This window comes from Vipera berus (genome assembly GCF_964194415.1).
Source record: "Vipera berus genome assembly, chromosome: 1".
Taxonomy (NCBI): domain Eukaryota; kingdom Metazoa; phylum Chordata; class Lepidosauria; order Squamata; family Viperidae; genus Vipera; species Vipera berus.
Window position 1 is genome coordinate 72,815,064 of NC_138202.1, and position 13,414 is coordinate 72,828,477.

Sequence of the window (13,414 nt, forward strand, 5' to 3'; positions counted from 1 at the left end):
ATTCATATTAATTTCAAAGGAAAAAAAATAAACAAATTCTCAGTTACGCGCCAAAAGCGCCTATCTATTAACCTTAATAATCTCCAACCAAACTAAACCATAATCAAAAATAATTCTTGCATATATCACACCAAATGTGTTCAACACACACTTTTAGTCCATAACCCTAATATACTTTTCTAACAAGCAAATAACATCCATCTTAAATTGTGTTAAATATTAAAAAAAAACTTTCTTTCTCCTCTATGATAAATTTAATCCATTAAGATACTAATTTAAAAATTTAATCAGCAATCTTAACGCCCCAAAACTTTTGGAGCACGTCTGTCATGACCCCCAAAACTTCTTTGGACCGCGCCCCTCCCACATCTTCACTGTAAATACACTTTGGAGATTCCATAACTATCTGCTGGTCTTGCTCTTGCTCTCGTCTCACTCTTCTTAAGGCGGCACGCGTCTTCCTCTGGCCTCCTGCAACATCCAATGAAACTGTATCTTGATCCCCTCCAACACCATTGTCCTCTATCTGTCTGTCTGCAACATCTTGAAGCTTTCCCTCGCCGTATCCCTTAACAGCTTCCAAAAATGATAGGGGGGTTGCTTTTAACACATTGCTATAAAAATCACGTGCCTGGGCCACAGTAACCAGACGATGTCTTTTACCTTCATGCGTCACCACCAGTCCAACTGGAATCTCCCATCTAAACTTAATATCACATTTCTTAAGTTCCTGTACTAAAAATGCAAAATCTTTCCTTCTCCTTAAAATCTTCGGAGGAATCTCTTTTAAAACCAAGACTTCTTGCTCAGCCACTACCAGTTTAGTATCATAGGCAGCTTGAATAACTTCATCTCTAATTACTCTCTTTGTAAAATAGACCACCACATCTCTGGGTAACTTCCTTTGTCTTGCAATCCATGAATTTACACGAAAAATTTTGTCCAATCAGGAGGTGAGGGAGGATCCCTTGCAGGGACGTGCCGAGGAGTTTAACCAACATCTGTCGGACAAAATCGCTCGGATTCGGACCGGTTTGGACTCTGACTGGGCAGAGTCTGACGATCAGGACACGGGTGGTCTTGTCGATATCATCTGGGAGGAGTTTGATTCTGTGACTCCGGAGGAAGTGGACAGGATCATGGGGAGGCTGAGCACCACCACATGTTTACTGGACCCGTGCCCTTCCTGGCTGGTTTATGCAGCCCGGGAGAGGACACGCAGCTGGTTCCAGGCAGTTATATCGGCTTCTTTGAGTGAGGGTATCTTCCCCACCGTCTTGAAGGAGGCGGTGGTGAGGCCTCTCCTCAAGAAGCCTGCTCTGGACCCGGCTGTATTGAACAACTTTCGTCCTGTCTCCAACCTTCGCTTTCTTGCGAAGGTTGTTGAGAGTGTGGTGGCGCATCAGCTCCCTCTGGTCCTGGATGAAGCGGATTATCTAGACCCGTACCAATCGGGTTTCAGGCCCGGGCACAGCACGGAGACGGCATTGGTCGCGCTGGTGAATGATCTCTGGAGGGCTCGGGACAGGGGGCATTCCTCTGTCCTAGTCCTATTAGACCTCTCGGCGGCTTTCGATACCATCGACCATGGTATCTTGCTGCGGCGTCTCAGGGGATTGGGAGTGGGAGGCACAGTTTTACAGTGGTTCTCCTCCTATCTCTTGGGACGTTCGCAGTCGGTGTTGGCAGGGGGGCAGAGGTCGACCGCGAGGTCTCTCATTTGTGGAGTTCCTCAGGGGTCGGTCCTCTCGCCTCTCCTGTTCAACATCTACATGAAGCCGCTGGGTGAGATCATTCGTGGCTTTGGAGTTGGGTATCATCAGTACGCTGATGATACCCAACTTTTCTTTTCGACCCCAAACCACCCCAGTGATGCCCTCAACGTGATGTCCCGTTGCCTGGAGGCGGTTCGGGTCTGGATGGGGAGGAACAGACTCCAGCTCAACCCCGACAAGACTGAGTGGCTCTGCATATCTTCATCCCGGGTTTATTCGGACATTCCACCTCTAGCTATGGGGGGTGAATTATTGCCCCCCGTAGATAGGGCTCGCAACTTGGGGGTCCTCCTAGATTCACGGCTCACCTTGGAAGATCATATAGGAGCCGTGACTAGGGGGGCCTTCGCACAGGTTCGCCTGGTGCGTCAGTTGCGGCCCTATCTTAGCCGGGATGATCTATGCACGGTCACTCATGCGCTCGTGTCCTCTCGTCTGGACTACTGCAACGCTCTCTACATGGGGCTGCCCTTGAGGACCACTCGGAAGCTCCAACTGGTACAGAATGCAGCCGCGAGAGTGGTGTTGGGAGTCTCCCGATACTCCCACGTTACACCTCTGCTCCGTGAGCTGCATTGGTTGCCAGTTGTCTTCCGGGTGAGATTCAAGGTACTGGTAACGGTATTCAAAGCACTCCATGGCATGGGGCCGGAGTACCTCAGGGAACATCTGCTGCCGGCATCAAGCTCCCTGCGCCCTGTGCGTTCCCACAGAGAGGGCCTCCTCAGGGTGCCACCGATCAGAGAATGTCGATTGGTGGCCCCCAGGGGGAGATCCTTCTCTGTGGGCGCTCCGGAGCTGTGGAATCAGCTACCGGTAGAGCTCCGGACGGCGCCCGATCTTCGCTCCTTTCGTCGCGATCTCAAGACATTTTTGTTTGTACAAGCCGGCCTAGCCTGAGGGGGGTTGTGTTGGGGTTGTTTTATCTTTCGCTTTTTAATTTTTCTGGGGGTTTTTAGCGTTGTATCTATATTGTTTTTAACTAGGGCAATTGTTTAATCTTTTTTAATGTTTGTATTTGCTATTTTATTCTGCCCTGTGAACCGCCCTGAGTCCTTAGGGAGAAGGGTGGTATATAAATGTTATTAAATTAAATTAAAATTAAATATTTCCCTCAATTTCAGATGCTGGCTGGCCCAATACCCCTTCCAGAGCCTCAGAAATCAGTTGCTTTAAATCTTCTTTACAGTTCTCCTTTAAACCCCTGATTCTAATAGCATACTGCATCTGATGATACTGAGCAAGGCTCAATTCTCCGTCCATTTTATCCCTTATATTTTCATTTTCTGATACCTTTGCTTCTAATATAGAGTTCTTTTGACTGAGATCCTTCACTTTTTCATCCAGCTGTTGCACACATTCAGCTACAGATTCAATCATAGACAACATGTCCACCCTCATTGCTCTAAACTTCTCTTCCATCTTCTTCTCCAGTTTCTCCTCCAACTTTTTCAGCTTTTCATCCATCATGTCAGACATCAATTGTGAATGCTTTCCAAGAGCATCTTGTAAATCCTTAAGCGTCAATGCCGGAGGAGGTGCAGGAGGAAGCAAAGCTTGCAATGAGGTCTGTTGCACCAGGGAAGACCCCGCACTCCGAAGAGCTTTAGAAGTTTTAGCCGCCATCTTCCCCCACTTTCACTTATTGCGCACTTTCACTTTAAAGCTATAAAATCCATTGAGCTAGAGAGTAAAGATAAGAGTCCACATCACCTTGACCTCCTGTACCGCTCTGCCTGCATCTTGATAATCAAAAGTATTTCCTTTTGGCAGGGGTGGTTGCTAACGCCTGGCTCTGCTCCATAAATCCCGGAGCAGGGGCGCTGCGCAGCTCGGAGCAACCCAGGCTTCGGGGGGGCTCAATCCTTCAGCCGCCCAAACTCTCAGCTCAGGCGGCCCCGGAGAGCTCATCCCCTACCTGGGGCCTCACCCCCTCCTCTTCTCCCGAGGAGGGGGCTTCAAATCCATCTAAACAGCTGATCGGCGCTGTTTACGATGGAAAAACACAGCTGTGGAGCGGGCAGCCCGAAGACGGCTGTCTTCGGCGTCGCGTCGCCACCGGAAGTCCTATTATTTTGTCTATTTTTGTAGTCCACCAATTCCTGCAAGCAAATGATATTTCTTGTACATACGTATTCCAACGCTTGACTTACTACTGTTTGTAGTCAGTCTGTGCTATCTTCTTGTGGCAATTAGCTTTGCTCAGAGGCGACATTTGCTATCTGTTGCTGTCTTCTCAATTCTGGGTTTGTATGCATTTGTTCCTAAGGCTTGGTTTGTGCAGCCAGAATTAACCCTTCTATCTCTTTCTTTAACTTTCTTGCTCTTAGCCTTTCCCAGGTCTTGTTATCTGCTTTGTCCACTAGATTTTTAATGTATTGGCCATGAAATATTTATCCTTGCCTTGGTTTTTTTCTATTCTTCATTTGCTTTTTTTAATAGGCCAATTTGGTCTCTCAAGTACTCAATAAGTTTTCACAGCGTACCAGCTTCAGTGCATCTTCTTCACAGTATTTCAGATATCCTTCATATGCCATTTTTCTTCTTTAACTGTCTGGAGTACTTGCAACATTCCACATCCACCTATTTTCTTTGATAAGTAGAGTCTGTCAACATCACTGTGTGGATGAAGGGTATGATTCATTGTTATTTTTCTGGCCTTTTTAACCAGGGCTTTTAATTCTGCTTGAATACAGTCCACTATTTCAACAGTGTGTCTAATGACAGAACTTGCCCAAGTGTTAATTGCCCTGATGGTGTTTCCTCCAGTGAGTTAGACTTTAAGATTTTCTTCACTCTCATGATGTCTTCACTTCTAAGTTTCTTCTAATTCCAGTGTGCTTGATATTATCAGCTTGAAGGATACCCAGATATTTGTAGTGATAATCTTCATCCAGACTCTTGATATTATTTCCATAATATCAATTTTCCTTCAATTTTCATGATCAAGTAGGTTTTACTAAATGTCAACCAGTCTTCAATTTCATTTCCTTGCAGTATGTTGGGAAATTGCTTGGCAATAAGTGAGTGTGTAGACCAGTCAGATGTTTCTACCCAAAACCATGCAGTGATGACCAATTCTTTATCTTCCTTGCTTTTTTCTTCACCATTTCTGCTCTTATTACAAATTCTATCATTTCAGTTTCTTTTCTATTCTTATTTACCTCCTTTTTCCAAGCTGCATTCTTGTATTTCTTTAGGTTGTACCATAGCTATATCTAGAACTGTACAGCGTCTTCTTTATCAGGCGTGGACTGCTTTGTTGCCATCCCTCCATTGATTGACTGGTAGAAACATTTCTAATTCAACTGAAATTGGAGATTCTGCCTATAATGTCCAATTTGAGATTCATATTTGCTGATCTTCCTAGCTATAGCTGTGATTTACTGATTTATTATTTCCAGTGCTTCTTTGATCTTCCTGGTTTCTAGGTGATTCTTCTTGATTAGATATTGTTTGACTTCTCCTTCAACTTCTTCTTTTTATCTGTTCTAGCTTGTTTGCATCTGATTTTAGCAAATGTAAAGGTTTCCCCTGTCCAGTCATATCAGTGCTCATCTCCCTTCATTAGCTGAACAACCCAGTGTTGTCTGAATACACTTTCATGATCATGTGGCCAGCATAACTGTATGGCAAGGTGCACAGAATGCTGTTACCTTACCATTGAAGTGATACCTATTTATCTACTTGCATTTGCATGCAGTCAAACTGCTAGATTGGCAGAAGCTAGGGCAAGAACTCTGTTTTTATTCCTAACCTGAGCTTTCATTTTGGTGCAATGAGTTATTGCCTATATTTGATATTACAGTTTTGGCATCTTTTAATATTTGTGCTATTTGTTTCTTTGGAATAAGTTTCAATGCAAGCAATCTTTTTCAGCTGTTTTTGTGCTGTTCTAGATGCTCAGGTTTTAGTTAGAGAGCTTTGTTCTTTATAAGGAGAAGGCAGAGGAGAAGGTACCATATTTGAGAATCAAAATGATTCAATAGTTATGCTGGATTTTTCTATTGTGAATTCCCCCTGGTTTGCCTTCACGGTCTGTGATACTTCTGGCAAGGCTTTGATTTCTTTATCCTAGGTAGACCTTTTCAGTTCTTCCAATTCTGATTCTGTGGATATTTTATTTTATATTAAACAATGGCATTGGTCTGCTAGTTTCTGTTCTATTATTTATGATTCTGGATGTTGTTCTTTATAGAGCTGATGCATTCTTTTCAGTTATTCTCTTCTTGTTGGTCTTGATTTGTAATAACACATCATTATTTATTTGTTTTCAATCCATTTTATATTTGCAAGCGGTAAACAACTTTTCTTCCAGTAGGCCTGCAGCTGCTGGCCTGATTGTTCAGCCAACAGTTATGAGTCCTATAGTCAGTTTGTCACCAGATGTCCAGGAACTCTAGCATAGTCCTTGTTGACCCAGGTGATGACTGATGTGGTATGGGTTTTTGTAAATTACATTTCATTGTATTGTGTATGAAACAAAGCATCTGGCTTCTCTGATGAGACCTGTCCAATATCATTGAACCTCTGGCATAGCTCTCATCTTCTTCAGAGCACACAAGACCCACAACCATGTCAAGGTAGTGCTTCACTGGGAGATTATTATTATTATTATTATGTTTGCTCACAGAGTCAGCAAGATGTTTAGACTGGATATGGCATTTTCTCAATCTATTCCCATAGATTTGGGATAAGCAGACACTGTTGTTTAATGGTGTTAAAGGTATCATCACAGGATGTAAGCTGTTCCAATTAATAATTAGTAATAGTAATAGCTGATGATGATCATGATTTGCAGAATTTAAAAATGAGGGATAAAATGCAAATATAGGATTAAAGTCTTGGTTTTGTTTTAAAATGATCCTGATAATAATGCTGTGATTACACAGACAGCAATGCCTCTGAAAACCCAGACGGATGTGAGATACAGATCAGACGATTTGGGCTAATGCTGCATTTTCTGATGAACAAATAGCCCATGGATCTGAACACATGCCTATCCAGATGCTCTTTTAATATTAACAAAGCTTAACAGTGAAATGAGGGCAACCTTAGGCAGACATATGTCATGCTGAGCTCAACAAGACTTTCTTCTGTGCTTGGGATTTCAATATTAGATTGTTCTCTTTTTACTCAGAATAAACTGCATTAATCACAGTGGAAATTAATTCTTGCATATATTAGGTACATGACTCTTAGGTCTAAAAGTACAAGGTACCTTTTCACTGTACGGAGCAATGTGGAACGAGCCTCGTTGTGAAAAGTGATAATAATACTTGTGGCCGGCAGGTCTGCAGTGTAGTGAACAGATGCACATCTATAACAAATGAGAAAAGAAGTTTTCATCAGGCAGAGCACATGCCTCCATTCCTAGAGAATTAACTAATAAAAAAGAAATTCCCAATCAGGTAAAATCTCACCAATCCTGATACACATACAGTATTTAGCACCCAACTGAATTTTGTTGTCCTGCCAACACATTTCCCAGTACAACATCTTTTTTATGATTGCAATTCATCACATGCTGGCAGTGCTGACAACAGGGTTTAGCACACATTGGATTATATAACTGCCAGGAACACTTGTTAACAAGCCTGTGGTTTCAATACCATCAAGACACAAGATGGCACCTATTTATACCTTTTGCTGCATAACTGATACAGGGATGGGAAGAAAGAAACAGATGCAAATCCAGGACGGATTAAATCAGCAGGTAGTCTTAATTCTTCCACAAACCTAGGAGCTGATGATGAGGTGATGTGGCATGTAGTTACATGGCTCAACAGCAACTGTGGAGCATGGAGCTCATGCAGGATGCATGAAGCAGTTAAGCTGACATTATTCAAATCATATTCATTCACACAGGCTGTTGTTATTAATCGTCTTTACTTAGGGGGAGAGTTGACTTCCCTTATTGGCTTCTTATTTTTGCCAATAACAGTATGGATTCTTCCTCTCTTTCGTTTCAAGGGTTAGTGTTAGGGTGTATGGAAAAATGAGAGCTATACTGGTGATCAATACCTTCATGGCTTAGAAGAACTTTTTAATTATCAATCACCAATATTCCATTTCTTAGAAACATGATTGAGAATCTGGCAGCTTCACACTTCCAGGTATCACACTTCAATAAAAATGATTTATTATTACATTGCAACGTGCATTTCACCAGCTAGAATTGTTTTGGAAATTGAAGACATTAACACAGGTGCCTCATTTAATGATGGTGTTTGGGACTAGAATTTTCATCACTATGGGGCATGTCATGTGACTGCATCGCTTAGCAATGGAAATTCAGCACACACATTTAGTGATGATAAGTGAATCACAGTGGCTATTTATGCAAGGACACCTTGTGGTCACCATTTGTGACCAATTTCTCCCTTGACTTTGTTTGTAGGAAGTTGGCAAAGAAGGTCAGAAATGGTAATCAAGTGGCCGTGGGACACTGCAACCAGTAGTGGGATTCAGCCGGTTTGCACCACTTCGGCAAAACTGATAGCTAATTTTTTGTTGCCCAGGCCCATAATGGACTTCCGGTAGCAGCATCCACACAGAGAACCAGTTGTTCACGTATTTGAATCCCACCACTGACTGCAACCATATGTAAGTATGAAAACCAGTCATAACTATCACTTGTTCAGCACTACTGTATGTCTGAACAGTCGCTGACCAAGTAGACATTAAACAAGAACCAGTGTACCTTGATTAAATATAGTTAATCCACAACATAGTACAAAGACTGCTTTAGTCACCTTAGAGGACAATCTGTGCTAGAAAGAAAATGTAGGGAGTGCACAGACTAGATTGATCAAGGTCAGAGGGAAACAACATGACACTGGACTGGTCTGTCACCATAATTGACAAACTGAAGAGCTTTCAGCCTGTTATAGTATACAGGCAGAAGAAAGAGATTCGAAATGGAAACCTTGCAACCTGCACTCTGGAGATGTTGGATTTCTTCATTGATGACTTTGAGTGCTGTTGGGAAGAAAAAAGCTGGACAGCTGAAGAGTCCTGCACTGTGTTCTGTTGTGAAAGGGTGTTTTACAGTTTGGGAATGCTCTAACTGTCATTGGATTTACACCATCATAGCAAATTTCAGTTGGCATTGTCTTATTGTGCTTCAGGGAGATGTAATCCTACTAGCACGGCAAAATCTTTATTTTGACTAGAGACAAGAATATGGAGACAAGAATTTCAAAACAGCTTTGTATAAGAAACCGAGAGGCTTGTTCTCAGTTATACCTAACCATGCCACAAATATTTCCTGGTGACCTCTTTTTTCTGCCCTGCCTTCATGATGTTGCCTTCATTTGATTTCCTAGCTCATATCTGAGGCTGCCTTAAGTTGTCCTTAGCTGTTTCAACGTTAAAATAGCTTTTTTTCCCCTCCTCATCTCAGTGCATTCTAAAATCATAGGCATAATTACATGGCATTGAATTGAAAGAATGGGATCAGCGCAACTTCTATTGGCTACTTTAGGTTTGTTCAGTAATAGCCTCCCCTTTCTGATCCCTAGACACTGTCCTATATGTGGCTATTCTGATGTGATTAGTGGGAGAGATTGGATCTTTCACATCAGTATCTCCCATGCCTACAAGGTTTCAAAGCTGATCCTTGGCTCAACTATCTGACCTGAAAAAAGGGATCAACCAAATTAACAACTGACAGACACTGAAAGGTTGTGATGTGCAGAGGGAGAGAAACATAATGCAAAAAGCAACTATATTAGCTCTTGCATAGTACCCTTGATATAGTGCTCTCCACCCATCCTTGAGTTAACAGAAAACTGAATCCACCATGAAAACTGCTGTCCCCTCTATTGTCTTTGTTCCCAGTCACTGCCAGTTTCTTAAGCCATGGACCTCAGAACTTCACTGGATGTCATAACTGATCCATGACATTACATTTTAAAAATAGCTGAACTCTTACAAGCTGTGTTCTCAGGAATCTTTTGCAATTTTAATTTTTTTAAATTATATAAAATATTTCTTATGTTTTAAATTGAGGTTCTTGTGACATCACATGGCAGGCTGAAGTGCTGCTAACCGCCTAGCAGTGACCCACATGGCTGAACCATGGACTAGGATCAGTACAGCTAGCATGAATTATTTCATATCTGGCAAACTTCTCCTGTAGCAACTTATATTGGGAACAATTAGAATCTCTCAGAGCTTTGCTTTGAAAGATTTATTACAAAGCAGATTAAAATTTCAACACAAGGAGATCCTTATCTGAGATCCTTTCCCTTTGTATACCTTGTGCCATTGTTCCTGAAAGAATTTCTAATTTGAACTTCAACTAGGTGCAATTCCATCCTTAATAGGCTACAAATCCCCAAATAAATACCTGTGTCTTCCACTACTGCTTCTTAGTTAAAATCCTAAGAATCAACTTGCATTAAACATAACATGAACAACTCTTCTTCCCTCTCTTTTCGGCTATGTCTTCATGATATTTCTTCACCTCACCTCTAAATCTTATCCAAGGCAGCCTTAGCTATCTTTTGCAGCTCCAGTTTCAGAGTAATCATCCTGTTCTAAAGAACTGTTTTCTACCTCTTACTAAATCCAGGGCTTTTTTTGTCATAGAACGCTCAGAACGGAGTTCCGGCACCTTTTTGGGATGGAACCTTGTAGGATAGGCAAGGCAGGTTGCATGACACGTGTGAGTTCCGGCACCTTTTTCTTTTACAAAAAAAGCACTGACTAAATCCATATTTAAAATTAGCTTAACAGCTAGCAAGGTTGTACGGATGGCAAGAGAAAGGGGTGCAGACTCATTACCCACCACATAATGCTCCAAATGACTGTGTGATCAGAGATTGGGAGCTTTGAAGGAACCAGCTAACCCAGGGATCTTCAAACTTGGCCCTTTTATGACTTGTGGACTTCAACTCCCAGAATTCCTCAGCCAGCATGCCTGGCTGAGGAATTCTGGGAGTTGAAGTCCACAAATCATAACATGGCCAAGTTTGAAGACCCCTGAGCTAGCCCTTCCTAATCATCATCTTCATTCAGCCTGGAGATCAGCTACTGAAAATGTATGCAAAGCCTGGAGTAAGTTTTGACAAGAGTTCGAACCCATGAAAACTTCCCTCCTGTCAAAACTGGCCTTGCTCCCTCTTCAGCCACAGTCCTCATTACTAAGAGGGATTGGTTGGTGTTCTCCTCCCAGTTTGTGACAAGAAAGGAAGGAAACAAAACTGAGGGAATGAACCAATTCATTTCCTTTTGGCAGAATCTGTGTGTAGCAGGACAGGAATTGGCAGTGGGAATAGCAAATTTTACACCAGTACACCAGTAGCTGTTGGCCAATTTAAAATCATCTTTTCTTTTTCCAGTATGAGAATACAGAAAACAGAGGAAGCCGATTAACATTTCTTCAGGCAAAGCAAAAGGAGACTGCAACAAACTGTATTCAATCATAACCAATCTTAAAGTAAAAAAACAAAACAAAAACCGTATCCCTCACAAAATAGGAAACCACCTGCTTTGGTTGTTTTTCCAGTAGATACAATGTGCATTCATTTGACCATTTGTGAGCAATTACTCCATTGTGCATAAAATGTATGCTAAGGTGTGATGGTAAAGTAACAGCTTCTTGATACCTTTCACAACCAGGTGCTTTCTTCACTCATTGTTAGTATCTGCACTGAAGGAGAATGGGGAAATAACATTCTAGATAATATTCCAGGTGAGGGCCTGGCAACTCTAAGGGGGGAGGGTTTAGTTAAAACTGAAGAAAAAAGTGAGATGAAATAGACTGCCCATAAACTGACCTGGTTTCAGATAAATTGGCATAGAGAAGCTCAGTTCTCAAAGCCAGCCAAAACATGCAAGCACATTGGCCCAGATCCTCGGTCAGCCTTTATAATAGCTACAGAAATCAAATAACTCATGCTATTTTGAGAGCGAGTCGGTCTGATGCAGAGGTTAAGATATCAATCTAGAAATCAGGAGACTGTGAATTCTAGTCCCACCTTAGGCAAGAAGCCAGTAGGGTGATGTTAGGCCAGTCAATCCTCAGCCGTAGGAAACAGACAAGGCAAACTACTGAAAATCTTGCCAGGAAAACTGCCGGGTCTAGCCCAAGCAGTTGCTAGGAATTAATGCAGACTTGAAGGCGCAAAAAGTGTGAATGAGAAGCAAAAGCACAGTAATTTTCTGTCCCTTGCCATCTTGAATGGTCTGATGTACGTAAGCGTGTCATTTAATATTTCAGCAAAATTATAGACAAAAGTGCTGTATAGACTTGTGGAAAAGCCCCTCCACAAAATGACCCAAGCCTCCAATTTCTAAGCAAACTATGAAAAATGGGCCATAAGCTGAACCACAAATTTTTCATGTGCTGTTTCAATATATTCTAAAGGCCTTCACTTATTTTCATACGTTGTATCAATAAATGTTTTCTAGGACAGATTCCATTTCAAGTTTTTACAACTGGTCTTATCCATAGATGCTTAGTTTGCATGCTATTTTGGTTTGACTTTGAAGGGTTCTGGAACAAAGGGAAAATGTTTAGTCTAACTGTTGCTTTCTTGCTTTTGTAATCGGCTTTTGCACCAGGGAAATCTCATGCAAGCAGGGGAAACACGTATATGGATGCGATATATACTGAAGGAGGGAATAAGGGAGTGTACAGGAATGATTGATGTCTTCCTTATGATGTAATGGCTCTGTTGTCTGATTTTCATTGGCTAGCAAAGTTTATAAAGCAATGCTACCAACTTTCTAAGGTGTAGCACTTCAGGATGTAACTCTGCCAGCGTTCCAGATTGTTGGCCACCCAGCTGCTTAATTTGATCAAATAAAGTGCTGCTTGATCAAGCAGTCTCCACTTGGGTTATCTGATTAGATTGATACGGTCTCTCAAGTTCAAGTAAGAAACTGGGACCTTATCTGCAGGCACATACAGATACTTTAGCGAGTATTACCATATAATAATGTGGTAATTATTACCATATAATAATACAATACATGCGGATAAGCCAAGCCCAAATTTGGGGGTGGTTTATTCTTGGCTTATCCATGAATATCTACAGTACCAGATTATTTATATTTTATTAAATTTCTGCTTCAGTGTTTTGCATGACTAGATACCATGAACACAGGATATTCTTTATTTTGAATGTTCAGTTCACATATCTTTTTTTCGTTTATGCCTGAGGCAGCATATCTTATAGCATGCCATAGGTTTTGGTTTCTTTAATCTAGGCCCATAACTTTTCAATATTTTTATTAATGACTTGGATAAGAATGTGGAGTAAATGCTGAACAAATTCACAAAATTGAGTCAGACTGCTAATACCCAAGTAAACAGAAATAAAGTAAAAATTATCTTCATAAGTTAGAGAAATGGACTGAAAGTAACAGAATGAAATTTACCAGGAACAAGTGCAACGTTATTCACCTAGGAAACAAAAATAAATGCAAAGGGAATAGGATGGAGGATACCTGAAATGGTCATGATACTGTATTTCTGGAAAAGAGCCTAATTGGATGCAAACTAAATATTATACAGCAGCCTGATATGGCTTCCAAAAAAGACAAATAAAATTTTAGGTTGTATCAACAGTAGTATAGAATTAAAATTATGGGAAGCTATAATTTTATTTTATTCCGCTTTGGTCAGA

The 13,414-nt window shown here is 41.4% G+C and overlaps 1 protein-coding gene across 1 annotated transcript in view; it reads right to left on the bottom strand.

The window, feature by feature from the left end:
* Positions 1-13,414, bottom strand: part of GALNT16 (polypeptide N-acetylgalactosaminyltransferase 16) — a 213,218-nt gene that overhangs the window by 86,921 nt on the left and 112,883 nt on the right. The window contains exon 3 of the mRNA XM_081317852.1: positions 6,997-7,095. Coding sequence (XP_081173978.1) covers positions 6,997-7,095 — 99 coding nt within the window. The remainder of the gene's footprint in view (positions 1-6,996; positions 7,096-13,414) is intronic.